The 27,961-nt window shown below is 44.7% G+C and overlaps 3 protein-coding genes and 1 pseudogene across 11 annotated transcripts in view; 1 reads left to right on the forward strand and 3 right to left on the reverse strand.

Moving 5' to 3' along the window:
* The window catches only part of SEC31B (SEC31 homolog B, COPII coat complex component), a 29,513-nt gene extending 22,105 nt beyond the window's left edge, over positions 1-7,408 (reverse strand). For 2 of the 8 annotated variants that reach the window (XM_045581991.1, XM_045581990.1), the window contains exons 1-2: positions 4,712-5,067; positions 4,221-4,344 (exon numbers count right to left, since the gene is read on the reverse strand). In XM_045581991.1, coding sequence (XP_045437947.1) covers positions 4,221-4,344; positions 4,712-4,790 — 203 coding nt within the window. In that variant the 5' untranslated portion in view covers positions 4,791-5,067. Of the gene's footprint in view, positions 1-4,220; positions 4,345-4,711; positions 5,068-7,225 lie in introns of those variants that run through there. The other 6 variants (XM_036438864.2, XM_045581988.1, XM_045581989.1 and 3 more) reach the window with 6 other exon arrangements.
* A 2,330-nt stretch (positions 7,409-9,738) lies between these two features.
* Positions 9,739-14,762, reverse strand: NDUFB8 (NADH:ubiquinone oxidoreductase subunit B8). The gene is made up of 5 exons (XM_036438868.2): positions 14,605-14,762; positions 14,197-14,323; positions 12,547-12,646; positions 11,990-12,145; positions 9,739-9,925 (listed from the first exon to the last, which is right to left on the reverse strand). The coding sequence occupies exons 1-5, from the start codon at positions 14,687-14,689 to the stop codon at positions 9,833-9,835; spliced, it is 561 nt and encodes a 186-aa protein (XP_036294761.1). The 5' UTR covers positions 14,690-14,762; the 3' UTR covers positions 9,739-9,832.
* A 2,226-nt stretch (positions 14,763-16,988) lies between these two features.
* Positions 16,989-27,795, forward strand: HIF1AN (hypoxia inducible factor 1 subunit alpha inhibitor). 2 transcript variants are annotated; one of them, XM_036438865.1, is made up of 8 exons: positions 16,989-17,202; positions 17,493-17,743; positions 20,364-20,512; positions 23,454-23,599; positions 24,430-24,536; positions 24,827-24,890; positions 25,120-25,230; positions 26,030-27,795. In XM_036438865.1, the coding sequence occupies exons 1-8, from the start codon at positions 17,026-17,028 to the stop codon at positions 26,072-26,074; spliced, it is 1,050 nt and encodes a 349-aa protein (XP_036294758.1). In that variant the 5' UTR covers positions 16,989-17,025; the 3' UTR covers positions 26,075-27,795. The 2 variants fall into 2 exon arrangements, with proteins under 2 accessions (XP_036294758.1, XP_036294760.1); XM_036438867.1 differs by lacking the exon at positions 25,120-25,230 and having other exon boundaries at positions 16,991-17,202.
* Positions 19,678-19,765, reverse strand: LOC118719656 (annotated as a pseudogene).
* Positions 27,796-27,961: the final 166 nt, after the last annotated feature.

Raw genomic sequence — 27,961 nt, forward strand, 5'->3', positions numbered from 1 at the left:
CCCTAACAACCAGCTCATTGCTATGCTTCTAGTGAAAAGCAAAACACAGGGCTGAAGAGCACAAACTGAAGCATGTGAAAGCAGAACGTCACACCAGATAAGCTCCTCTGAGGCCAAGCTTTAGTGATTAAGAATATGTGCTGTGTAAATTATTGCTATGATTTATGTACTTTATTTTTGTTTTGGAGTTTGCATTTTATTTGCTTAGAAAGGTTCCTTTTGAAAAATCTCAGCCTTGCAAAACTTGGTTTGGCTCAGTAGATAGAGTGTCAGCCTGTGGACTGAGGGGTCCCAGGTTCGATTCCGGTCAAGGGCATGTACCTTGGTTGCGGGCATATCCCCAGTAGGGGGTGTGCAAGAGGCAGCTGATCGATGTCTCTCTCTCATTGATGTTTCTAACTCTCTATCCCTCTCTCTTCCTCTCTGTACAAAATCAATAAAATATATTTTTAAACATCAATAAAAATATATTTTTTAAATAAAAAAATAAAATATCAGCTTTGTGCAAGTGAACTAAAGTGAAAATGAGTTTGTCCACATCCAGTCCAAAATAGCTGAAGAACTCCAAGTTTCCTTAAAAAGTCATACTGAATGTTAAAGGCAGTGCTCCAAACTAGAGAATGAAGACAGTGGAGTGGAGCAATGGCTGTCTGAGAAAATAACTACTTTTCTGAATGCATTGATTGTGACAGCCTATTACGTGCCTACCGTGTTTCCCCGAAAATAAGACATCCTCCGAAAATAAGACCTAGCGCATGGAAAGATAAGACATCCCCTGAAAATAAGACCTAGCGCAACTGTAGGAGAAAAAATTAATATAAGACACTGTCTTATTTTCGGGGAAATGGTACTATACATCCTAGATTTACAGCGGAGAAAACAGGGCCAGCGAACTTAAATAACATATTCAAGAGGATAGTAGATGGCAAAACTGGGATTTGAACCCAGGTATGTTCAACAGCAAAGTACATGCTCTCTTTATTCTGTGATCTTGTATCTTCAAGAGAGAAGGCAAGTCTTAGAAACTGGAAAACCAAGAGAAGTACACAAAGTGGTCTTTTCTGTTTTGCGTTGTCCCTTACACAGGCGCCCAAAAAGAGATCAAAATGCTCCCAAAGAAGAGAGAACTGAGGTGGAAACACTGGGAGATAGATCACCTGCTTTCTCCATTGAAGAGGCTGGGTCATACAAAGATTACGGAGGCCTCTCAAGAGATCTAGAACCTCAGAGTAGACAGAGGTAGAAAGCAGATCTCACACTGGCCTCTGACATCATTCAGCCAAAGCAGCTATGTCTTCAGTTCAAAAATCAATACATAAACAATGTATTATTCTCCCAGAAACCTTTCCTCTTGAGTGAGATTCATCTAACCAAACATCACTTGCTTCAGTGCACATGCTAATCCACATTGATTCTGACTGCATTCAGTGACATTTATCAGTCTATTTATAGCTTGAGGTTGTCCCTTATCTACATCTATAGCAGTATTTCAGAACACTTCTCTTCAGTCAGATGTTTCTAAATGGATATTTCTCTGATGCATCATGGATTGAGGAGAAGGGGATTTTCAGGATCCAAATGTGGTTGAGGCATGGGCCTGGTAAACAGGGCAGGCAAAGGAAAGGAGAAGATTTTGAAAAGTATGTGTTTAGTTAATAATGAATAGACATAAGGAGGAGTTTTTAAAAAGGTTGGAGGGAGCCGAAACCGGTTTGGCTCAGTGGTAGAGTGTCAGTCTGTGGACTGAAAGGTCCCGGGTTCGATTCCGGTCAAGGTCAAGGGCATGTATGTTGGCTGCGGGTACATCCCCGGGTAGGGGATGTGCAGGAGGCAGCTGGTCGATGTTTCTCTCTCATCGACGTTTCTGGCTCTCTATCTCCCTCCCTTCATCAATAAAATATATTTAAAAAATAAATAAATAAATAAAATAAAAAGATTGGAGGGAGGAAGGAGACTAAGCCAAAAAACAAAACAAAACACAAGACCTGAATTTTGAGCTCAGCAGGCCATCTTGTAAAGCCTTTATACATAAGTGAGGAAACCTGAGACCACTGACAGCTCTATTTGCCCAAACGCACACAGCTCTTTATTAAGGCTGCAACCCAACACAACTGTGCTTTCCACTAAACCAGAGGGCACCAACCGATGGTCCTTGGACCACTGATGGTCTGTGAGGTCCGAGGGGTTGGCGACTACTGCACTAAACCAGGCAGATGACACAAAGGAGAAGAAAGCATAAAGCAAAGGATGTGTAGCCCTCTATCTACCCTGATCATCTTGGTCAATAGTTTGTGAGACTGACTTCTGAGTAAGTGACCTAACCCAGGCTGGAACAGAAGGAAGTGGGTGTCTTAGGTTTATGTTGTCTAACATGACTTCTTCAGAAAGGACCTAACAGGACTGTGTCAAAGGTAATCCCTTAGGTCTTTGGGAATGAGTATCAATCTTTGGAAACAATTAAAGTGCAATTGACTGTACTATTTATGTTGGTTATAGCCCACAGATCCCTGCAGGGTGGAGCAGGACATGAGGTAAAGTTCATAATGCCCACATTCAGTACCAACATTTCAAAAAGGGTCCCTTCAACCTAGTTGGCTGCAAAACAAACAGACCATCACCCTTGAAAAGCTCTTAGACTAACTGAAGACTAATATAACTGATGTGATAGATAGAATGCTCAGTTTGATAACCCAGGAATTGTTTATTTCACTCATTCATTCAACAAGTATTTATTAAGCACTTAATACCAAGCATTGTTCTAGGTGCTAGAAATACAGCAGTGAATAAAACATACAAAAATCTCTGCCCACATGGATCTTTGGATTCAATTTCAAGGTTTCCTAAGCAATTATATTGCCCCTCTTTTAGGAACTCTAAATTTAAGGAGCCACAGCTGTGCTTAAACTGCTGCTTGGCCTGTCAAGAATAAGAGCCCTTAGCCACTGCACCTTTTCTTACCTCCAGGAATATAAACATTATTGAATTAGCTCACCCCTACCAGGGGCCCTTTCTGAAATGCTTGCTTACAGGCTAAGAATATCTCATCATTATTGGTAAACCCTCTAGTGCCTGCTCTTCAAAAGGTACAAATACTGGCAATACAAAGATATATTAAAAAAACTGCAAAATACAGATACTGTCTTAAGGTGATACAGGGATTCAAGAAAAAGGAAACAATAACTAATCTTCATTATTAGATTAAACCATGAAAATAAAGAAGAGGGCACCCCTTTCTAAACATCTTAACTAATCTCTCAGATGGACCCAAAAATTCACAAGAGGATGGAACATTGTATTCTAAACTGGGATGGATGGGAAAGGTAATTCTCTGGGCTGTAAGAAAAAAATTTATATTTTTAATATAAGAAATTATATAAATTACCCTTTTAAAAATTACACTTTAGTAATAGTACAATAGTAAGTGTATATTATTTATATTAAATATATAATTTTATATTGAATGACTTGAATATAGTAATTCACATTTTTCCAATAGTACAAAAATGTGGAGACCATAGCTTCATACTGTAAGCTTCATCTTTACAAAATCTATAGTAAAAGAGCAATTTAATAATGGAAAGAAGGTAGGCTTTGGAATTAAAGGTGGACACTTAAATCCTAGCTTCTCAGATTTTTGGTTCCCTCCTATGTGAAATGGGAATAATGTTATTTATTGCTTAGGTTCATTTTGAGAAATGAATAAGATATACAGAGGCCCTTGCATGGTGCCTGGCATGTATGCATGTGCTCACTGAATGCTAGTAAGTGAGTGCCAGCCCTCCAAGCTTACCAGAGCCATGAAATCTATGAGTCCCAATGGGTCCCTGACAGCAGTGAGGAGAGGTTCATTCGTTCTCCTCCCTTGGGCAGAAGACGGGGATATTGTGTAAGGTATTTATCTTCATAAGAGCCAAGGGAGGAAGGAGTCAACAGCTTTGGATTCATAGAGATCAGATACTTATGAGTCCAGGCCTGTGGGAGGCATCTGTTTCACATGATTCTGCGTAACACTGCTGCTCCTGACCAGAAAGGAGTGAGTGCTTTTAAAAGAGTTTTGCAAAATAAACCCAGAGTTAACTTCTCTCCAACTTGGTGAGGATCCTTCTCCCCTCACTTGTCTCCTCATGAACCCTGAGAAGCTCACACTACTCCCAGGATTCCCCATCGGGGTCTACGTCAGGATCTGCCCTGCATACCCATCAGCACTTCAGACATAGTACCTGCTTGAGGCAGAAAGGACGCCCTTGCGTTTCAAGTCCAAAGAAAGGTCCCTGAAATCAACCTCAAAGATTTCCAATGTGCCATTTGTGCTAAAGGAGGCATCTAGCTGCTGGGCAGATGTTCCTAGGCACAAGAAAAATTAGGGAGAGGCAGCGTATGAGCAACAAAATATGCATGGATTTGGGGTATATTTATATAGGGAGTGGAGAGGAGAAACAAGAAAAGACTGAGTATAACCCTTTTTCAAATGGCAACTGCAAAGAAAGGTCCATTTTCAAATGGTAACTGCAGAAAAGCATGAGGTGCCTAGCCTTGAGCCATAGTCCAAGGCTACCCTCAGGTACCAAAAACAGCTGATAGCCCCTTGCTTTGCTGTGAGCCAACCCCATGACTCTAAAGCTTTCTCTGATGTTCAATAAAGAATTCTGCATATTAAGCTTCTCTGGACCTATGTACTTCCCCTGGCTCCTAGTCCACAGTATCACCATACCTGTGGCCAGATACACAGGGTACTGGCTGGCTGGGCTCCACACTTGGACAGCTGGCCTCTCGATTTCCTTCAACTTCATGGTCTGACCTGTAGGTGGCAGAAATCTGACATGGCCCTCAGCTCACTGAAAATAGAAACCCGCAAGCTGAAGGGCCCGATCCAGGGAGCACCTGCGAACACAAGATCTTGTTTCACTCTCAACATCACGGGATGGGGCATCTCAGGGCAACACGGAGTGACAAACACATGACCATTTGCATGTCTGTAAGGACAGTTCAATCACTAAAATCTAATGCTTTAAATCTACAAGGCACGGTTGCCACAGGCCCCATGGCGATGATAACCATCAAACCAGATAATCTCTCAGTGACTTTATCAATTTCCTTGGCTTTAAATAGCATCCATAGGTTGATGACTTCAAAATTTATATGATCAATACAAACCTCTCCTTTGAGCTCCAAGTTTTAAGGAGCTCAAAGGAGAGATTTGGATTACATACAATAGCCAGTCAAATATTTCCACTTGGATATAGCAGACCAAGTTAGTTTATCTAAAATGGAATTCTCTATTACACATCTTCTCCTCCCAATATCTGTTCTTATCTCTAGTCTTCTTTAGCTCAGTAAATGGTACCACCACTATTCACTTAATTGCTCAATCCAGAAACCAGAAAATCACCTGATTCCCTCCTCCCTTATTTCCTTCTAACCCATTATTGGGTCTTCCAGACTTTACCTTCAAAGGATCTGTCGGCTTTTCTTCCTCTCTACCACCACCACTCTATTTGAAGATTATCATCTCTCACCTGGATTACGTCAATAATCTTCCAATTGGTCATCTCCCCGTTACTCATACCATCACCCAATTCATTCTCTTTTAAAATAAAAGAAAAAGTGGGATTTTGGCATTCCATACTTAAAATCTTTCAATGGCTTCTACCACATTCAGAATAAAATTCAAACCCCTTAGTATGGCCCTCCTCAAAAGCTCCAGCCTACTTCAACATTCTCTCTTGCTCCTTTCCCCCTTATTCATTGTGCTCCAGCTGCATTAGCCGTTGTGCATTTCCTGGCTTTTTCTCACCTTAGAGTCTTCTTGAATCCGTTCCTTATACTTTGAATACTCTTCCCTTCAATCTTTGCCTGACTAGCTCTTTATCCCCTCTTTCTGGGCTCAGCTTCTCATTTCATGACAGAGGTAAGCCACCCAATCAAAAACAGCCTCAATATTTTTCTTTGTAGCAATTTATAATTATGTATTTATCTACATTTACAGTGGTCTCATCCGCTAAATAAACATCATGAAAGCTAGCGCTGTGTCTGCTTTGTTCATCATGTAGTGCCAGAGCAATGTGCTACATAGTAAGTGCTTCATAATATTTGCTGAGTGAATGCCGACATTTTACTCTGTGGCTTCCAAGCCAATTCTAGCACACATTCAAGGTACCATCCCAATAAGCTCACAACGAGGCAGAAAAGGTGTTGTTTTTGTTTTTTAAAGGAAAAAAAGTGACACTGAACTTGTGGGAAGAAACTTGGGACCTACTGCAACCCGCTTTAGCAAGTCACACAGATTACTCTCAATTTACCAAACCAGGGAGCAGTCTTACTTAATTTCTAATGTACAGTACTTTCCAGCTTGAAGTTTAGCTGACCTTTCCAGGAAGCCTTTGTTAATCAGCTTAACAATAACCCACAACCTGCGAACCAACTTTCCAGGAGGCCTGTGAACACCTGAGGCTGCACCAGGAACCGTCTCATCAGCTCGCTACCCATCACACTATAGTCACCAGCGCCACCTGCTGGCCAAAGCCATCCTCATGTTTCTGGGAAAAGATCCCGTAACAAAAGTAGGAGCTATTAGCGCTGAGCACTTGACATGTATAACTAACTTAATTCTCACTATATATCTTTTTTTTTTTGCGATTAATACTATTATCACCCTCATTTTACAAAGAAGAAAACAGGGTAGGTCAAGATGTGAGCCCCTATCAGCCTCCATAGCCCAGAACTTTTAACCATTCCCCTGGTCTAAACTAAACGAAACTCCGTAAAGTGTTTAAATCCTGACAGTCTAGAAATTGGGGAAATGGGCTTTTAATCTACTTTGTTCCGAGACGTCTGCTCACAAATAGGGGCCTCGATGGGGTCAGAATGGCTGGGGGCCGGGGCGTTGAAGGTGGGAGAGCTATGACCCTTCCAGCGGGGGCTGAGACCTGCAGGGACGGAGGGCGGTCAGCGCGGCTCTCCCGCCCTCCCTCCCCGGCGCGGCGCGCGGGGGCCGTGCGGCCCGGCCTCTGCCCGGCGGGGCGGACTCGGCGGCCCGGGCCGGGGCAGTGCGGGGCCGCCTGAGGGGGACCCGGCGGCAGGTGGCGGGGAGCCGGGCCCACGGCGAGGGCTGGAGCCGGGTGACCAGGTCTCCGCGGAGGTCACGCTCCCCCCCGCGGCCGCGAGCGGCGGCCGCGTCTCGGGCTTTTGTCTACTATCAGGGCCCCCGACTGGCGAGGAAACCAACCTGCGGGGGAGCCCAGGTCAGGGGTCAGCGGCGAGCCGGGCGGTCTCCGAAGGGCTCCGGGGCCCCGCGGCGCGGCGGACGGCGGCTGGGGAGGGCCAAAGTAGTCCCGGCCGGCGGGCGCCGCAGCCCACGCGCGCGGCCGAGCAGGGGGCAGAAAACTGGACCGGGCCGAGCCCACCCACCGAGAGGATGTAATAGGACTGTAGCTTTTAATGGGCCTCCCTCCCCTGTCCTGATTGCCCAGTTCTGCCACAGGGGGTCAGATCCGACCACCAGGAAATTCTGATTCACTCAATTTGAGCTAGATCTGGAGCCAGCCTCTAAAAAGGGAAAACACTAATTCATTACCTACTTAAGTAGGTAAGACCGGGCCTCATTAGAACCCTAACTGAAAAGCTAAAAAAAACAACAATCGAGGCCATAATTACCTGTGACACACACAGCGTAGCAAACCAGTGCCCAAAACTATTGGTTGATAAAGGCTATATGTGCAGAGAGCAAGGTACTGCACACCAGGCGCTGGAAGGTTTTAGAAACCTGAGATGGGCGGTATACCTTGGAGTTGCCTCATAGGTAATGTCTCAGCAAGGAGCAAGGGGCTCAACAGGCGAATAGCTACCCTGCCATTTCTCATAACATGGAAGAGGCTAGAAGTTGGGGGAGTCGGCTGAGAAATACCAATTCAACTCAGATAATATGGAGTTATTGAAAATTATGGGTAGGGATGCAGTAAGATATAGATTGTATTTTGAGACTAGCAATATGGATCCACTCAGGGAGGTAAGAGGGCTGGAGGCAAATTAGGAAACTAATAGAAACTAGGTATCAGGTGATGAAAGCCTGGATTAATACAGTGGCAATGTTTGTAAAGCAAAATTGGACAGGCTTTTGTGACTGATAAAGGAATTGGAGGTGAAAAGATTGTGCATCTCTTATGCTCATTGAGGGAATTATGGCATTTCCAAATAAAAATGTCCCGTAGGCAGCTGAACATCTTAGATCTAAATTCTTTGATTCAAAACTTCCATTTAATGCATAAATCCCTCTGTATTCCTGCTTGACAGCCTCCAAAGGTGTGACGGGTCATCTTATGACAGCCCCCAAGTCATGTGACATAGCCCTAGATTACCTTTCATGTGGACTTGGGAGTTTCCAATTCAGAAGACAATTTAGGGCATTGCTGTGCCTGCCCATTCCTTGTACTATGTCTTGAATTTAGCACAATGGTAGATGAGACCCGAGGAAAAGTAAACAGGATGGATAACTGAACCTCAGGCAATACCACAAATTGGGGAATAAGGCGGAAATGTTACTGATTAAGTTTTCTGAAAGAAATTTAAACCAAAGGCATAAGGTCAGTTTCAAGCAGGATTTTTTTTTTTTTTAAGTATACTCTTCCTTAATTCTTTTCACCTTGTTTTTTTGTTTTTGTTTTTAATGGTGTTTCCTCTTCTTGGTAACTATTTAAAAAGAAAATTATTTTGTCTTGTTTTGACTTTATATCCCCAGGGCCTGTCAGTGTGTTATAGCTGAGGCACACAAGTTAAATGATTAGCAATGCTCTAAGGCAGCGGTCGCCCGAGGACCCCTGGTGGTCTGTGAGGTCCGAAAGGTCGGCGACCACTGCTCTAAAGGACAGAGAATGAAGACAGAAAAAGACTGGAGATTTTCAAAGAAAGGCACTTCATGAGAAGTACTCACTCCCTGATCTCATGTCTTTCATTGCCTGGATAACCATTAAAGGACCCCTTATATAACTTGAGTAGATTTGCTTCTATAGGTCTGTTGAATGTATGCTTTTCAATGGATCAGATTTCTGGCAATATTATTGTAATTTAAGAAAATGTCTCCAAAGGAAGAAAAGAACATAAGTTGGTTCCCTTAAAAACAGATACATTAAGATAAACCTTCAAAAACATGGTTTTCCTCTGAGGCTTTATAGGAGCTTGGACGAATAATTAAAGCAACAAAAGCCATAGGTTCAGTAGTAACTCACTGAACTGTCCTCTAAATCATAAATATAGGTAATGCTAGCTTATAAGAAGCTAGGATTCAGAAATTGCTTTGGAATGAGAAATACATGTTTATATAACAGAAGTAAAATTAAGAAGCAGTCACAGCCCTAGGCCAGTCCAAAAACACTACCTATTTGTCCTGTAATATACTTACAACGTGTTAGAGTACATTTTTTTTTGTTAGCTAACCACCATTATTAAAAAGGTTTTTTTTTAATGGGATATAATTCTTGTTCCAACTTGGGAAGTTAGGAACATATCTTCCTGCTTCCTCAACCCTATAAACAAGAAGCTACCCTTAGCACCTGTTGTACAAATGAAACCCTCAACTACTTTCACAATCCCAGCGATGACAAATTAACATCTTCTTGTGCTTACCCCCTCCTCCCCCTTCCCCCCGGCCCCATTCTTCCAATCTCTGGGGGGAGAGGAGGGGCGACAGCAGACAGAAAAGAGGTTCCTCAGGCAGTGGTTAATCCTGGAGAAATGAGGCACAAGTACCACAGCACTGTTTAATCAGGGATTTCATTAAGGTTAAATCTCTAGGAATGAGGGACTGTCAGTCAGTGGGCACAAAGCCCAGGAAGCTTCCTCAGATTTCATAGTGAACCACAGGCTCAGGCTCCTTGGTGGGATCGCCACCTCGTTCCAGGTACAGGTTATTATAAGGATACTGCTTTGGCCCCTAAGGAAAAAACACAGGTCATCAAGAACAACATACATCCAGCCAATACCTGGCTACATCCCACTCTGAGTTTAATAGTCATGCACAGTAAATGGGCTTGTGGTAGCCGCTGGTCAGACCCAGCTGGGCTAGAATGTCAGGAAGAGCACTCCTCTTCCCTGCTCAGCCCAAGGCAGAGAGAAAGCCTAGACCAGAAGAGAAATGGTGCCTACACTCTGTGTGTGTGTGTGTGTGTGTGTGTGTGTGTGTGTGTGTGGAGAGAGAGAGAGAGAGAGAGAGAGAATATATGAGGGAGAGCACCAGAGAGAGCTTTCTAAATGAGACGATGCATCCATCCATCCCACTCTCTCGGGGTCGAGACAGACTCAATCTCCTTTAAGTCACTCAGCCTCTAATGGTTCCACCACTAAAGTGGCCTAGCAAATGAGGCGTGCAGGAGCAGCAGTGAGGGAAAGCACAGAGGAGACACGGCTGGGACGTGCTTTAGGGGCTGCTGGCTTTACCAACAAACAGCTGTCAGAGAACACAGCTCAAGGGGAGGAGAAAAGGGTGATATGCTTACAGAATTGAAAAATGGCAGAGCCACACTGTGTTTCTTGCTCTCCTGAAGTGAAGTTAGTGCTCACACCAGCCCTACATGCACTCTCCAGCCTGGGGCCCCTGGGGCTTGGCAGGAAGGCTCGTGTCAGTGCACACAGACATACCAGCTACCATCAGGACATTGATTATCTCTGCAGAGGTAGCACTGAGCAGCCAACTGCAAACACAGCAGCTTCTCTGCTTTCCGTTCCTTTCCTTACAATCTATCTTGTAGATCAGTGGTCGCCAACCAGTGGTCTGCGGAGCACTGGTGGTCCGTGAGGTCTGAAAGGTTGGCGACCGCTGCTGCAGGCTACTCCCAGATTAATCTTCCTAAAAATTTAGCTTTCATTATGTCATTATTCTATTCAAAAACTCAATATGGCTTCCGGTTGCCTAGAGCAGACCAAGTAAGTCATCACTGTATCCCCAACCCTAGCATGGTCTGGACTAGTACACAACAGGGGTTTCATAAATATTTGTTGAATTAATGTGTTACTATACCATCAAGTCCAAATCCCTTAGCAATACAATAAAAGCTGTCCAACTTAAACTGATCAGCTCACCTTACAATAATTTTTAAGGGAGCAATTTCCATATGTGATTTTCCAGGACATCAGAATTACCTGGGGACTTGTTAAATATTGATTCTAGAATCCCACTGTGGAGCTACTGAAATAGGCTTTCCAAGAAGTGGAGCCTAGGAATCTGGATTTTTTTTTATCAGCTCTCCAGGTAACCAATGCAGCCAGTTATCTAGGAATTATTTTATATGCCTGCTCCACTCCAGCTAACTCTCTCCTTGTCCTTCCTTCCTTCTGTTTTCTCTTGCCCCACATGTTCTCTCCAAATTCTCCCTACCACCCGAAGTGTTTAAGTATTTGTAGCATCTTGTTTACTAGGTAACCCTTCTCCTTAACAGCACCTCATATCCATTAGTGCAAACATTCACTACACACACACACACACACACTATACACAAAATCTGCCAAATTCCTGTATTTGTTAAAACATCGCTCATTTGAATTTCCTTATTATTCAAACTGAACTTCATTAAAGCTAGACAGTGTTTTTTCTTTCACGTTCTCCAGAATATAACTGTCTATGCTTACAGTAAACACTTAATTGCTTCCAATACCTCATAGGAGGTGTCCTTCACACCTTCAGAAAGGATAAGGCTTCAACTCCACATTCCATGACACTACCTCAGAGTGAATCACTTGAGGAAATGTAATTGGTAAGTACCCTCCCCAAATGGCAACTCTAGGGGCTAGCTGGCTTCCATATTCTCCTTCCTCACAGAGTCCTAAACTGTTTCTACTCACTCAGACTGATCCAAGATGTTAGGCATGGAGCAGTGCCTGCTACTTGTGCAGGCCCATGTGTAAGGCCCTCCATAGGCTGTCCCCACTCCAGAGACTTCCTTCCCTCAGGAAACAGGGCTAAGTAAACGTGCCCACAAGAAAGCACTTTTCAGATACTCACCACTGGCTGGTAGGAGGGATACTTCTCGCCAACCCAAAACATGAACATCATGAAGGCCACGAAGCCAAATAAGTGCTTACACATGACATCCCAAGAAACAGGTGTGGGGGACGTGTCCACACGGTTCCTGATATACATATCCAGGTCCCAGTGATACTAAGACGGAAAGACAGATAAATGTCACAGGCTGCTCTTCCTACAAAAGCAGCCAGTCCAGAGTGGTCAGAGCCTGATACAGGCTCGACAAAGGCATTCTATTGCCCTGAACAATATTCTGAGAGCCAAGTTTTAGATACTCTGGCCCACAGGACTAGATGCTGGTTTACAGTTAGTTTCAATCATGGATATTTACAAAGCTTATTAATTTCCAGAGGTCCCATTCCACATGCCACACATGGAACATCAGATCTCAGATGAATAGATTTGGCTTCCTTGGGCAGAAAACCTTAGTGTTATTTGGACAAAGAAGTGCTATTTGAGCTTTAAAAAAAAAAAAAAATCCCCAGGAATACAATAGGGAGAAGGAAGAAAGGTTAAATGGGATATAGTTCTCTCACCGGTTCACCCCAGTTCAATCTCAGGTCTGAATGGTCCCAGTCATACCATGGATCCCTCTCATGCTGTGAGCGGTCAGGGAGCTTTGGGTAGTCGCCATACCTGAGAGATAGCAAGAATTCTGGAAAGGGCTCTGAGCAGTGTCTCTCAGATAATTCAGAGTATCCTCATCTCAAAAATAAGAAACCAACTGATAGAAATAACTGCCTCACCGAAGGACAGAGGTACTGACTTTCAAGTCAAGATCTCAATTTTTAGTCATTAAGCAAAGAACCAACCACAGAAGCCCAAATTGTAATTAAAAGTTCACCAGCCCAATCAGTACGGTCAGTGATTGTGTTGACCTATGAACCAGGAGATCATGGTTTGATTCCCAGTCAGGGCATATGCCTGGGTTTTGGTCTCTATCCCCAGTGTGAGCGTGCGGGAGGCAGCCCATCAGTGGTTCTCTCTCATCACTGATGTTTCTCTCTCCCTCTCCCTTTCCTTCCTCTCTGAAATAAAAACATTAAAAAAAAAAAAAAAAAGTTGACATCAAACTCTGAAATATTATAACATCATAAGCTTTTCTCACCTTCTTTCAACAAAAAGAAAAAAGTCACATAATGTTATAATGCTAGGCCTGGAAGGCGTTATCAGTCACTCTGATTTCTTCATGAGCAGAAAATGAAACTGAAGTATGGGGTCTAAACCCATGATTAATCGAAATAAAAACAAAAAAGGGCATAGATTAGGAAAGTATTATTTTCATAGCATCTATGTTCTTCAACCGATTTCGCATACATCTTCATGTTCCAACCTCATGGGACATCTTGGCAAGTTGGGTTTTCCTCCAACCAATCCAGGTTCAACTTATACAGATGGCTGTCAAGGCTGCTCTTGTCCATAACACAATAAAAGACATAGGATATGATGACAACTAGACATATACTACAAAAAGTGATTGGAAAACAACAAGACGAATAGGAGCTGCTGAAATCACACTGAAAGAGTGATGCTAGGATAGAAAATGAGGGTGCTGGCAATCACTTCCAATAATTAACCCGAGAGATGTTAGATGTGCGGTAGCTATGGGGACAGGAGGGGAGGAGGGAGTAACATTAATTGGAGCAAGGGAATTTAATCTGCCATTTAATCTGCTCCACAGTTGCTAGGATTTCCACGGCCCCAACGGCAATGATAGCGGATTTTTTTTTTTTTTTTAAGAGAGATATACACAAATATAGACTACTCCATCTACAAATAAGGTTCTCAAGGCAGGAGTCCAGTTCCAGCCCGGTCACGTGCCCGGATGACAGCACCTGAGCCCAGCAGATGCTCAATCCAAATGAAACCTTGCGCTCTGGATGGAGCCAAGGAAGATTCCTGCTATTCACGGGTCCCCGGGGAGCTATTAAAACCTCGCTTCCTCATTTGAGGAAATAACCCGAGCCAAGGAGAAAATTGAAGTCCTCTCGGCTGCAGCTGTGCTCTCCCACCCCCCTCCACCGAGAAAAGCACCCACACCACTGACTCTGAGGGGTCATAGGAAGGTTGGGGTGAGGTGGGGGTGGGGGTGGGGGTGGGGGTGGAAAGGGTCAGAGTCGAGCCACCTAACCCAGTCGCCTTCTCCCATCACTACCCAAGTGCGCGCAGACCCTCTCTGTTCTCACCCCATGCCATCATCGGGGTACGGCTCGTAGTCTTCCACCCGCATATTATACTTCTTGGCGGCGGCGGCCCGCTCTTCTGGGGTCCTGGGATAGGGCCCCGGGAGCATGTCCTTGGTAATGTGGGAGGCTACAGGGCAGACGAGGGCAGGTCAGAGAGGGCACCCCGTCCCGCCTGCCTCCCCCGAAGATTTCACGCTGCAGTGGCAGCGGAGGCCGGAGCCCGAGTCTCCCAGGGACCGGCGAGACGCTCCACCCGCTTTTCTGGATACACGAACTCCACCTCCGCCCCTGCCCCGCAGCCCCGACACGGCCGCCAGCCGCGGTGATCCACGATACCCACCTCCCCCGCGACACACCAGCCCTCAGACACCCCCTCCCCACACGGAGGCCTCGCCCTTTCTCGCGGACCTGTCCGTGCACCCAGCGGCGCCACGTTCCGCCCTGCCCTTTGCAGCCATCGGAGTCCCAGGACCCCCGCCCTGGCCGCCGCCATCTTGACCTTCTTGAGGTTTCGCGCCGCACATGCGCACAGGCCCGTCACGGCGGCCGAGCGGGGCCAAACGCGAAGCAGACGGCAGGTAGAGAAGACAAGGGCTCCGCAAGGGTGGGGCTTACAGGGTGTGGAGAAGCCATGGGCAGGATGTGCAGAGGGACAGGGGCGGAGAGGGAAAACTTGGAGGGGAGAAAACCAAGCAGGTCTTCGCTTTGCTATTTCAGATGGTTGTTATCCCTTTTTCTCCCTAAGTGAACTTTTAGACGCATCCAAGAATAATCAGGGCTCAGAACCTGAGCATCGCATGTGGACAGCTGACCCACCTCCAGCAAGAGCAGTACAAGGGAAAGGAGCCTGTGCTCATCTCTGACTGCTTGCCTTTTCCTCTCCTTTACTGGCACCTGCTCCATTCATCCCCAAACGTGATCATTCTTCAAAAATTCAGCCCTTGGTCCTGCTTGTGTTTTGTTGTTTTCCAAATTGGTTGATATCTTTCACCTGATGCGCGGTGGTGCTACAGGTAAATAGGCCTCTAATGGGTTCCTCATTTTCAGTCCCTATTAGCTTCGGAATGTCCCAGTCCCCTCTACCCAACAAATGTAAATCCGATGCGATCACCAGGGGCAGCTTTTAGGAGCTCGCATAAAGGCTCAGATTTGCCAGGATTCAGATAATTACATTACTAACACAATTGACAAACATTAGAAAAAGGGGGGAGGGAACATTATTATGTCTGCATATGAATATGTTTTAATTTTACTTAAAGAAGTAGAATTTGCATAGTTTACACCAAGCATGTCAAACTCATAGGCTAATCCGGGCCAAATAAAACAAGGTTTAAGTTTATGTAAGCTGCAAAAAAAAATCAACAAAAAAAAACCCACCTTCAATTTTCACAGAAATGTAGGTTTATTTCCATAATGACATGCTGAATCCAAGGGGTGAAATAAATGAGTAATCATTAACATAAAATAATAGATCATTTTAATAAAAATTAACATTTTTCTTGAACATTAACTTACCAGACACTGAATAACTGCACAAATTAATAAACATAACACAAATAAACCTAGTTTTCTTTTTCTCCAAAAGCGAAATATTTCCTGTTGCACACACCAAACAAGTCAGTTCAACTCAAAGTGAACTGATTGGGGACATTGATTATATTTTTGCTATATAACCTCATTGCCAGAGTGATAACCTATTATAGTCATAAGTCCTGCTCTTCTTCAAGGAGAGAGACTTATATAGGACATGTAAGCCATGGAATGGAAGTCTTTGGATCTATCTTAGAATTTGACCTTCAACAGCCAGCCATAAGAACTAAGTAAGCAATAGAGGTAATTGATAGGGCCTTTAATAATCAATCTAAATTGTTTGAATATGTGGGATGTGATAGATCCTCCCTTCCTCCAGTTGATGGACAGACGTAAACCCCACCTGCGACCAGACATTCTTGAGCTTTGAACCACCAATCAGCACCTGCCAAATACCCTAAGCCCCCATTCCTAAGTCCCTAGGTCCCTAATCACCAATCAGCGTGTGCTGAGTGCCCTAAGCCCCGTCCCCTATCCTTAAAGGTGCTTGAACGCCAGCCCTCCCTCTCTTCCGCCCCTTTCTCTGGAAGCAGCCGGCAGGGGTACTCTTCCCTCCAATAAAGCCTGTGTGTGTCCTGCCATCGCCGTCTCCGGTCCCCTTCTCTATTTAATCTATCAGGATGCTCATGCTTGACTATAACATTGGTCCCATAGCAAAAATACCTTCAAGTAGGAGAGATGGTAATACAGGTAGAAAAATCAGATAATGCTAACAAGCAACCCTGTTGTTCCTTTTAAAAGAATTCAACTTGCCATATATCTTTTACAAAGGCCTTCAAAGCAACCTTTGCCCACAAGCTGCCCCCCCCCACCACCACCACCACATCCTCCCCTCTCCACAGCATCTATCAATCTGACAACTGCTTGTCCTTCTGACTTCCTTAGGTAGGTCAATAATTTGCTTCTCTCCTCACTACACTTGCCTCCTTCTTTGCCTTTTGTGTAGGCCTGGGCACACGGGGGCAGCAATACTATTTTGTGAATTGGTCAACCAGGTCAGCAACTCTAATCCGTGTGACTAACACCTAGCCCAGGTCTTCAGGGGCGGAGCCTAGGGTGTAGAGCTGTTTGGTCACCCTTAGGGGGAGAGCTCCCCCACATCTTGGCTCCGAGGTTTTTGTTTTTGTTTTTGTGCTTCTCGGCCGCTCTTTCTCGCAGCCCATCTCTATGGTTGCCGTTGTGTTTTATCTGGACTAGGCGGAGCTTCCGCTTCCGGCGGGGCCGTCCCTAGCGGCGGAAATGGCGGCTACGGCGGCGGAGGCCGCGGCCTCAGGCTCTGCAGGACCCCGGGAAGAGGCTGAAGCCCCCCGCCCCGCCTGGAATGAGTCCCAACTGCGAAGTTACAGCTTCCCGACGCGGCCCATCCCGCGTCTGAGTCAGAGCGACCCGCGGGCGGAGGAGTTCATCGAGAATGAGGTAGGGGGCGGGGCCGTGTCCCCGGCGGGAGCGGGGGAGGGAGGGAGGGAGGGGGCTGGTTGAGAGGAGAGGTCAAAGGCGAGCGTTGATGGTGGGGTCCTGGCTGGGCGGTGGACGAGAGCTGGAGAGCGATGCGAGGAGAAATGGGACTTGAGCGGTTCATGTTGGTTAACCGATGAAATTATTCTGAAGTTGGGAAATAGTTGGGATTATGGAACCAGAACCCACCAGCCCCCGAGACGACTTCATTTTATGTTGTGTGTTTTTTTCCACCTGATGTTTTCCCGTAGGAGCCTGTGGTGCTGACCGACACTAATCTTGTGTATCCGGCCCTGAAATGGGACCTTGAATACTTGCAAGAGAATATTGGCCATGGAGACTTCTCTGTGTACAGTGCCAGTACTCACAAGTTCTTGTACTATGATGAGAAGAAGATGGCTAATTTCCAGAACTTTAAGCCAAGGTCCAACAGGGAGGAGATGAAATTCCACGAGTTTGTTGAGAAACTGCAGGATATACAGCAGCGAGGAGGAGGAGAGAGGTAAGCTCTCAGATGATGGTTTTTCTGTCGGCTCTAAGGCATATATTTTCTTTTGCCTGTACTTGTTTGAGGATATGGAGGAGTTGGGTGAGTTCTCAAAGTTGAGGGATGAGAGAATTGATGACACGTGAACATGATTCTCTAGCTCTTTGTCATCTTTACAAAGTGAGAGTCACGGTTACCTACAAGGGTCAGGTAGGTGAACAAAATGAAGTTGTTTGGGTAAAAACTACCATGAGGCTAAATGTATACACCCCATTCAAAGTCAGAAGTCATTACTTGTGCCCATTGGAAGTTCAGTTTTCGGATTGCCAGATATTCAGATTTTTTTCAAGAGAAGCCAGAAATCGAGGATTTTTATTTAAGATCTTTTTACTTAAATGTGCACAGGTAATTAAAATCTTTAAAAATGCTTCGAGGAGTCAAACGGAAAGGTCTGTTGTTGGATTTAGCCTTGAGATGATCAGTTTGCAGCCTCACGGCTGGGGATAGTTAAGGCTGAAGAGTTATATAAATGTGATTCTGGGGTGAAGGATATTAGGATCCTCTAGTTTAGGGAAGGTCAGATTAGATTGGGGGAGGGGCATATATTGATGTTCCAGGTTATACTGGCAATAGCAAATGCAACACACACTGAAGTGTTTCTTTTGCTTTTATGCCTTTGTATGAAGACAGCCTCTTAGGTAGGTCCCAGACAGCATTGCGTCTGAGGAATTGCTTTCACTAAGTAGCTCATGGTGAACGACCCTCTCTCTCTCACATTTGGTGCCCAGTCTTAACCTCCGGCCTCGGTTCTCTTTCTTACTCCCCGATAGCAGTATGTGGCTGAGTGAATGAATTCTAAATATATTTTTTCCATCTTCCTGACACTTAGCAGTTACACAATGATAGGACTTTGACTAAAAGAGTTTCCAGGGTCTGAACTTTGATTGAGCTGTTGTTTTTGTCTTATAAAGTCTGGTTTAGTTGAGTTGTCTTATGCATTAATTTCCTCAAAATTAACACATGTACATGTGCACGCATACACATAGACACATCCAACGTCCAGATTGAGAGCTATTCAAATAGTGTTGGTGGAGTGTAATTCCATTTAATAAATAAGCATGAGATAAAACACATGAATCCCTGGTTCCTCATTCACTTTAAATTTCTTATCCTATAGTGAGAGCATTTTCCCTCACTAAGTATGAGCTATGAGTGTAGTCTATTCTTTATGGGAGATTCAAGGAAAATGTTCCTATGTGTTAAGTATTACCCTATCCGCTGACTTGAGCATCAACCAACTCATTATCGTAAAGGTTGTTGTGATTCTGGGATGAAGGCTATTAACATCCTCTTTGAGCTCTTTTGACATTTGCTGTTTAGGTATAATGTTTCATGAATGGTCATGCCTCTTTTAAAGTTATTTGCAAAATTTTTGTATGTGTATGTGTATTACAATCTCTGGGAAGAGTCCAAAGGTTGCATTTGAGTCATTGGGGGGGGGGGGGGGGGGGGGGGGGGGGTCTTTGTCCCCAAAAAGGTAGCTAATGTTTCAAGCTTACTGAGATTTCTAATTAAACTGGCCTTAAACATCAAGCTTCTGGGCACTGATACCTTTGAGCCTTTTGAAGTAATATTCTCAGGATCAGGAAAGGACTGCTTCTGTATCTTAACTTCCTGCTTGTCCCCTTATTAATATGTCTTGTGGGCTTAAGTGTGTCTGGGTTTTCATCTCCCTTAAGTAACTTCTGATCTTCCTTAGGTGTGTGAGGAGCCTGGGGCCTGCAGAAAGCCTGGTGAGGCATCTTCCTTCAGCTGTAGAAAGCTGCTACAGAGAGGTGGCTGAATCAGTTAAGATACACTAGGCTTCAAGCCAGAGCTCCGCAACCTTATTTCTCACTCACACTACATGTTCATCACGGGTCACCTGGAATAGGCTGTGCTCTTTGCTAAAAAATATGAAACGCTTCACAAATTTGTGTATCATCCAAATCTTTTCAGTATTGTTCCAGTTTTAGTATATGTGCTGCCTAAGCAAACATAGGAGGAAGCTCTGCTCTTACATCATCGTTTTCGCTTTGGGGCCCCTATTGGCCCAGTAGCTACTATCTGAGACCGCGGTTGCTGTGGCAGAGTTACTGTGTTGGTCATGTGTACTGGTTCTTAAAGTTACAGTTTGGAAGCAACACAAGTCACTTCTGTGGACCTTTCCTTGGCCAAAGCAAATTAAACAATCAAAGCAAGTTAAATGGCTTCAAGGGGGGACAGAAGAATTACTCTCCACAGGGAAGGAGCTCTCTCTTGGTGAATAGAAATGTGATTTGTTACAGTGGCCATTGAGCGCCAAAGGGGATGCCTTGGGTCCTGAGACTCTGGAACAAGGGTGATTCATCATTGTAGGGTCTGTGGATAGATTCTGAGGAATCTATGAAAGAAAAGTAATAAGTTTGGTGTCCAAAAAAGGATAGCTAAGGATTCAGTTCTGAGAGAATCCATGTTGGTTAAGATTCGCATGATAGTGGTTGTTCTCTGTGGGCGATGCTAACATGGGTTTAGCTTAGATTTCCATATGTGGGGAGGCCATGCCAAGGGACTGTGTGTACATGCACTAATGGGATCTTCTTCTTGGGGAACATAGGTTGTATCTGCAGCAAACACTCAATGACACTGTGGGCAGGAAGATTGTCATGGACTTCTTGGGTTTTAACTGGAACTGGATTAATAAGCAACAGGGAAAGCGTGGCTGGGGGCAGCTGACGTCCAATCTGCTGCTCATCGGCATGGAAGGTAAGAAATCTTTCAGAAAGCAGCATAGCTTGAAGTCATACGAACCCGGTTCCTAATCCTGTGTCCACTATATTCCCTCCTTGACTTTGAGCAAATTACTTAACTTCTCAAGCCTCAGCCACCTCATCTGCAAAAGGACCATGAGAGCATTTCATAAGTAGCTGTGAAGGTGAAATAAGATAATTTATGTTGTTTACAAGCTAGTTTCATGTCCTCTAAATAGTTTTCTTTCCCCTTCCTTAGTTATTGTGTGAATGTGTATACTCAGATATTAGGGATCTCTGCAGTATTGCTCTTTGTTGGATCTGTTTGTATTCAAGAGATTTTTATCCAGGAGAAGAGGGAATATATTTTCCAATATAAGCTGAACCTTAACTTCTGAACAAATAATACATTCATGGGGTTAAATTCAAAAGGTATAAATGGTATGTAATGATAAATCTCTCCTCCACTCCCAGTTTTTTTCCCTGGAAGCACCACGTTATTAATTGACTGTGTATCCTGCTAGAGAATTTTATGCACACACAAGCAAATATGTGAATGTGTTCTTTTGTGTGTGTGTGTTTTTCTTTTGAATAAAATGAGAAGCCTTTAAATTCCAGCCAGAAAAAGGAGAGCTACTTATCTCATTCTTATTATTTCCAGCCCTAGCTTGGTGTCAGGCTCATACTAAATAAATGGTGAATAAATTGGGTTGAACAAGGAAGCAGTAATTATTCATTGTTGTTCACTGCTAGACTCAGATCTCTCCACCCTTTGATTATCCTTTCTTCAGATTTAGATGCAGTTTATGAATTGACTCTTAACCTGTCCCTTGGAAACCAACTCTTGGTTGACCTGTCAAGTTCTAGTTTACTTGAGTCTGCATTTTTTTTTTTTTTAAATACACTGAGTGGCCAGATTATTATGATCTCTGAACACATAATAATCTGGCCACTCAGTGTCTCTGTGTGTGTGTATTTTTAAATATACATTTTTATTGATTTTTTTTTTTTTTACAGAGAGGAAGGGAGAGGGATAGAGAGTTAGAAACATTGATGAGAGAGAAATGTCAATCAGTTTCCTCCTGCACACCCCCACACTGGGGATGTGCCCACAACCAAGGTTCATGCCCTTGACCAGAATTGAACTTGGGACTCTTCAGTCCACAGGCTGATGCTCTATTCACTGAACCAAACCGGTCAGGGCTTTTAAATCTATTTTTGTTAATTTCAGGGAGAGGAGAAAAGGATAGAACATTAGTGATGATAGAGAATTATTGATCAGCTGCCTTCTGCATGCCCTACACTGGGGATCGAGCCCACAATCTGGGCATGTGTGCCCTGACCAGGATTTGAACTGAGATCTCTTGGTACATGGGTCAGCACTCAACCACTGGGCCACATCAGCTGGGTTTTTTTGTTTTGTTTGTTGTTTTGACTCTGCATTTTTCTGTTGTCTTATCCTCTGGTAGAGTGTAGGCAAGTGGATTTGTCAGAGTTGAGAGAGTAGATTCCCTTTGGGGATACCAGGGACTCTTAGCATTTAAGAAGGAGCTATCTTGACCCACCCAGGTAGACCTGGAGAATGTCTTCTACACTCCATGCCCTGCAGGAGCCCTTAAGTTTTTAAGGATTGTGTGAAGGATAAACAACATACGTGGCCCCAGTTATAATAAGTAGATAGAGCACAGACTAGGGCAAAACTAATTATTTAAAATAATTTTCCTTATTCAAGTTGTATAGCTCTTTTAGGAATTTGACTTGTACATCTATGAGAATCAACATCTCCAGTGTTGCTCTAAGAAGTGCCGCACCTCACAGGTGTGTTGAAGTGGGAGGAAAGGTTGAGAAGCTTTGCCCTCCAAAGTGCTCCTCAGGCGCGCTGTCCTGGTGTATTTTCGGGCCTTTGTGTTCCCCTCTCTTTTTCCCCCACAGGTGTCTGTCTCCCAAACTCTAAAGGTTCCCAGGAGACTTGCAGCCCGGGCAGCAGTGGGCAGCTGCAGCTCGTCCTGGGCTAAACCCCAGAACCTTTTCTCTGACTTCCCAGTGACCTGACAGCAGCGGTGCCTTGGCTCATTTCTCTCTCTCAACGTTTCTAGAGAGCCAAAGCATCCCTGCCTAGTCTCTCTCCTATTGCTTATTCTCTTGTAGGCCCTTCTTTGTTTCACTGGCCCCAGCTTTAATAAATGTATTCTCAAAATAAAATAAACGAGCTACCCAAAGCAAGTACATATTCATGCAACTAAAAATGACTACTAGTTAACTCCATCAAGGAAGATCATATATGCATTGTCGAAACCAGTCATTTCAGTTGTTTCTAACTCTTGTTTTATTGCCCTTGAATTCTTGCCATGGTCAAGAAGAGTATAAGTATATATAATACTTTGTTAGAATTGTGTGACTTTAACGTGCTATTGCTTCTGGTAAGGGCAACAGCCATCATTTAAGGAAGTCCACTTTGCTAATTAATGTTGAATCCTTATTATTGGACTTATTTATGATTAAAAGTGTAACTCCACCGTGGTCAGTGTGGCTCAGTTGTTTGAGCATGGTCCCATGCACCGAAAAATTATTGGTTTGATTCCCGATGGTTTGATTCTCAGTCAGGACTGATGCCTGGATTGCCTGCTCCATCCCTGGAAGGTGTCGTGCAGGAGGCAGCCGATCGATGATTTGTTCTTACACCTATATTTCTTTTTCACTCTCCTTATCCCTTCCTCTTCAAAAATCAATAAAAAATATTTTTTTAAAAAAACTTCCTCAAATATATGTATTTTTTTTTAAATGTAACACCTAATTCGCTGTGAGTTTAATTGCCATCTCCCTGATTCTGCCTGGTTTTTTTTATTAGGAAGCCTTAGCTGAGTGGGCAGGCTGGTTTCTCTCCAGCACTGGGCCCTGTGTTCAGCCTGTGCAATAGAGGCACTGCTCTGAATAAGAAAATGTCTCTCTTCTTCCAGGAAATGTGACACCTGCTCACTATGATGAACAACAGAACTTCTTTGCTCAGATAAAGGGCTACAAGCGATGCATTTTATTCCCTCCGGATCAGTTTGAGTGCCTCTACCCATATCCTGTTCATCATCCATGTGACAGACAGAGCCAGGTGAGCTCCTGATCTGAGGGAGGTATAGAACTCCTTGGGGATCCAAGGTTGGCATGACTTTCCCTTTCCTTGTGGTGCTACGCTAGGTTTGGACAAACTCATAGGATAATTTCATAGGGTAGCTCATACAGGGTGGGGCAGAAATAGGTTTACAGTTGTTCATATGGAAAATAATAAAGTAATTAATAATAATATAAGAATAAACTGTTTGACATACAACTCTAAACCTACTTTTGTCCCACCCTGTATATTTCAGGCCTCTGTGGCAGTCCCCACATGCTTATAAATATAAACAGCCCTGGAGAGCTAATTCTGGAGGGCAGACCCTATCTTTGATGCAGATGGAGTCAAGTTCATGGAACAAAATGTGTTTATGTTCCTATTGAATTTAATAATTTTATTTTTTGTCATGGATGCTATCACTTTTTGATAAAAAGTAGGACGAATAGAATTGAGATATGTCACTTAATGCCTTTTCTGGACCCAAGTGAAGTATATGGTTGACTTTGTGGCCAAAGAATTGAAAGCTGCCTAGTTACTTCCTGTAAGAGTTTTGACTGGTTAGAATGTGTGTGTGGGATAAAGTTCCTGAAGGTTTGAGTGAAGGATGAGTCCTCATTCTTCACCTCTGCAGGCCATGAGTACGCTTTCTGACCTCAGGAGACCTGAAGCCTAGGATTCTTTACCACTCAGTATTGAGGATGGCCTGTCTTACATCGTCCTCTGAGAGACTGTGTATTTTTAATGTATGTTGTGTTTTCTGCTGGATATAAATTTTAAGTCTGGTGATCGACTGATTTTTTTTTTTTTCTTTCTCTTGAACCTCTCAGGTGGACTTTGACAATCCTGACTACGAGAGGTTCCCCAATTTCCAGAACGTGGTTGGTTACGAAACAGTGGTTGGTCCTGGTGATGTTCTTTACATCCCAATGTACTGGTGAGGAAGGGCTAGGACTGAGGACTTCTTGGGAGCTTTCTTTCCCATTCCCTGAAAAGCCTTCTCTGTGTCCCGTGAGTTGTGACAGAATTGGTCTATGTGATCTATATCCAGATGTGAGCATACTGAACATGGGGGAAATCACAACCTTGTCTCTAGCCCCATGGTGTGTTTGAGGGGATGAGCATAAAGAGACTGTCTTTATTCTCTTAGCTGGATTCCACCTAGTTTTCCATCCCTCCCTCTGCAAAGTATTGGTGGCAAACAGGAGCCTGTGTATTTTCTTGCAGGTGGCATCACATAGAATCATTACTAAATGGGGGGATCACCATCACTGTGAACTTCTGGTATAAGGTGAATATGGGTTTTTTCCCTAGATGGGGCTGGGGTGAGTAGGTGTAATACATTATTTGGGGGCAGGGTGGGGCGGTTGGCTATTTCTGGAGTGATCCCAGGTCTTTGGGGAGACGAAGAGGAATTGGCTTGAACTGTAGTTCTTTGAAGGGAGGATGGAGCCTAGGAATAGTGGGTGACATTGAAGATTCCTGCTAAGACATTTCCTGAGCTGCTGCTTTCTTTGCAGGGGGCCCCCACCCCTAAAAGAATTGAATATCCTCTCAAAGCCCATCAGAAAGTGGCCATAATGAGAAACATTGAGAAGATGCTTGGAGAGGCCTTGGGAAACCCACAGGAGGTATGTGGCTGCCTCACAGTGGCACTCCTGTGGTGCAGTGGGCAGTGGGCAGGGGAAGTCAGGATTGGTGTCACATTCTCCATAGCTCCTCCGTTTCATATCTGGTATCCTCTCCATAGAGGTTATGGTTATGTTCAGAAAAGCCTTGTTTTCTGCAGAGAGCTGGGCTTGACTGGCGGATCAATTATAACCTGTTCCACGCTAGTAGTAATGTTCCCCATGAGGCTATGTGCCAGCTGGGGACCCCTGTGGGGATTCTTCTGGAACAGGAAGCGAGCAGTAAAGCATCTCCTCACACTCTCCCAGCTGTGCCAAGGCTCTTCTAGGTTGAGACCTGCTTCCCGTACAGGTGTGCTAGGGGCTCATCGAGCCAACGGGGGAGGTTTCTGTCCTAACACTCTTGCCTCCTTCCTGTGGATATCCTCAGCATCCGAAGGCCTGTGGGTTTCGAGATGGCATTACCCTCAACTGCAGGTGTTCTTGTCAGTATATAAAGGCATGTCACATTCTTAAGACACATTTAAGAAACATGCAAACACTCTTAGGTATTTGAGGATTGTTAGTCTGTCAGTTTGGTGCTGCTTACAGGGTATTTGTGAGAGGGAAGCTAATACACAGTGAACACAAAGAAGAGAACACTGGGTTGACCTTTAGGAAGAGCTGGTTAGAGGGTTTACAAGATTGAATGAAAGCCTTCTCCTTGCCCTTGGCTAGACATTGAATGTTTCTAGACACACCCCTGTCCGCTCCGGGGTCTGGGAACAGGCAGTTCTAACTGGCTCCTCATGTCTTTTTGCAGGTGGGGCCCTTGTTGAACACAATGATCAAGGGCCGATACAACTAGCCTGCCAGGAGTTGAGGCCTCCTGCCAGGTGACTGCTAGCTCATCCACACCGCTTCATTGATGAGGACAGGAGACTCCAAGCACTAGTATTGCACGAAGCACTTAATGGACTGGACTCTTGCCATGGCCCTGGAGGCAGGTGTTTGGGACAAGGCAGGGTGGTTGGCAAAGCCACTCCCATTTGGAGGGACTTCGTGCCCTTGCCTCTGTGCCCCAGCACCTTCTCTCCCTGCCCCCCTAAAGTTCTGCATTCAGTGTGTGGAGTTCCAGCTTCTGGTTTTCATCATGTCTGTGTGTGTCAGTCCGTCAACCTTGGGATGTGTGTATGCGTGTGTGTGAATGCACACCCACGTGAGTCTCTTCCTTGTGCCCTTCTGGATCAGGACCCCACTCTGGCTCAGACCTATCTCCTGCAACCTCTGTGCCTCAGCCTGAGACAGAGGAGATGCTCTTGGATGCCCGCTTCATCAGGGCTACAGGGCCAGAGCTATCCTGATGTTCAGGTTGGTTGGCTTCCTTCAGGTTTCACAGAATCAGGTTCTAGGGTAGGTGGGAATGGTTGGCTACTGGGACTCTACTGGGGAGAGTGAGAAGGAGGCTTGCTTTGAGAGCTTGGAGAGCTTCCTATGAGTGAGAATTAGGTTCCAACTTGGACCTTCATGCTCAAGCCATACATAGAAAAGAGCCTTGGGACTCAAGAACCAAGGATTGTGCATAAGTTTCAAATTGCAGATACATACAGCTCCTCTCTTTCAGCACCAGCTCTTACTCCCTGTGCTGAGCACCAAGGGAGTCCTCCTAGCATTGGCTTCTCTAGGTTCTATGGGTGCACACCTCTGTGCAGTGTGGTGTGTGCATGTGTGTGTGCACACATTTTCACACTGGCCTGCCTCTCTGCTTACCAAGTCTCCCTGCTGCTTAACTCTACTGCAGTGGGAACCCCAGGGTTTTAACCTAAAGATTTTAAACTCAGTTTCAGCCATTGGATGTTGGTCAGGTCTCACTGCAACCTGCCTGAGGCTGACTGGGTAAACCTTTTCTGCCTACGCAGGTTACATGCTGTGCGTCTGTGGGGCTTCCTGGTTCAGTAGACAAAATGGGGTCAAGCTTTAGCAGCTAACTCAACACCTGTCATCCACCTCAAGGCAAGGACAAAAATGTAGCCTTGTCTCTTAAAGCCAGCACCTCTGCCAGACCCCACTGTAATGTTCCACGAACACCCTCAAAAGTCAGGGCAACTGGTGGAGCACCGAAGTATAATTTCCTTTTCACAGCTACTTAGGGGAACCCCTCAGGGCTGCAGCTTACAACTGGGCAGCTGTGCACCGCACAACTCGAAGGGCCATTATTCACATCTATTCAGTGGACCTGGGCTGTGTGGTGGCCCTGTGTCTTGTCACCTTCACTTCCATCTCAGTCCCTTCTCTCTGGAAGGAAAGAAGAGTTGGAGTATTTGGGTTTATGTATTTTTTTCTTTTTTCCTACCAAAGGTTTACTTCCAGTGTCTGAGCTCTTACCCCCAAAGCTCAGTTTACAGTTCCAGTGCACTGGTGGACTGAGGATGCATGTGTTTGTACGTGTGCATCTGTGTATGTATTTTAGGGAGGGGTGTTTGTTTTTAGTACCCGATTCTGGGTTCTCTGATGCAGTGTGTGAGCGTGCAAACACGGTACCTTCTCAAGTGTAGTACTTTCAAATATAACCAATGCTGGAAAATGTGACTGCCGTGATCTCCATCTTCGTCTTCTTGGGAAAGAGGAGCACACAAAGAAGCCAAGGCAAACGGGGGATAAACTTGATCACAATCACACTTTGAAAGATAGCAGATTGGTTTTGTTCTCCTTAGCGGGTTTGCTGCATTCCTGGATCAGCCTTCAAAGATGGGGG

This window comes from Pipistrellus kuhlii, unplaced genomic scaffold, assembly GCF_014108245.1.
Source record: "Pipistrellus kuhlii isolate mPipKuh1 unplaced genomic scaffold, mPipKuh1.p scaffold_m20_p_15, whole genome shotgun sequence".
NCBI lineage: Eukaryota > Metazoa > Chordata > Mammalia > Chiroptera > Vespertilionidae > Pipistrellus > Pipistrellus kuhlii.

Bases quoted from the DNA above. Each gene is read 5' to 3' on its own strand.
- NDUFB8 (XM_036438868.2), bottom strand. From the start codon at position 14,689: ATGGCGGCGGCCAGGGCGGGGGTCCTGGGACTCCGATGGCTGCAAAGG. The intron at 14,324-14,604 runs GTCCGCGAGAAA...TCTGCCCTGTAG, and splicing joins GCCGCTGGGTGCACGGACAG to CCTCCCACATTACCAAGGAC. The intron at 9,926-11,989 runs GTGAGTATCTGA...TTTTTTCCTTAG, and splicing joins ATCCCTCCTACCAGCCAGTG to GGGCCAAAGCAGTATCCTTA.
- HIF1AN (XM_036438865.1), top strand. From the start codon at position 17,026: ATGGCGGCTACGGCGGCGGAGGCCGCGGCCTCAGGCTCTGCAGGACCC. The intron at 20,513-23,453 runs GTAAGAAATCTT...CTCTTCTTCCAG, and splicing joins GCTGCTCATCGGCATGGAAG to GAAATGTGACACCTGCTCAC. The intron at 25,231-26,029 runs GTATGTGGCTGC...GTCTTTTTGCAG, and splicing joins CCTTGGGAAACCCACAGGAG to GTGGGGCCCTTGTTGAACAC.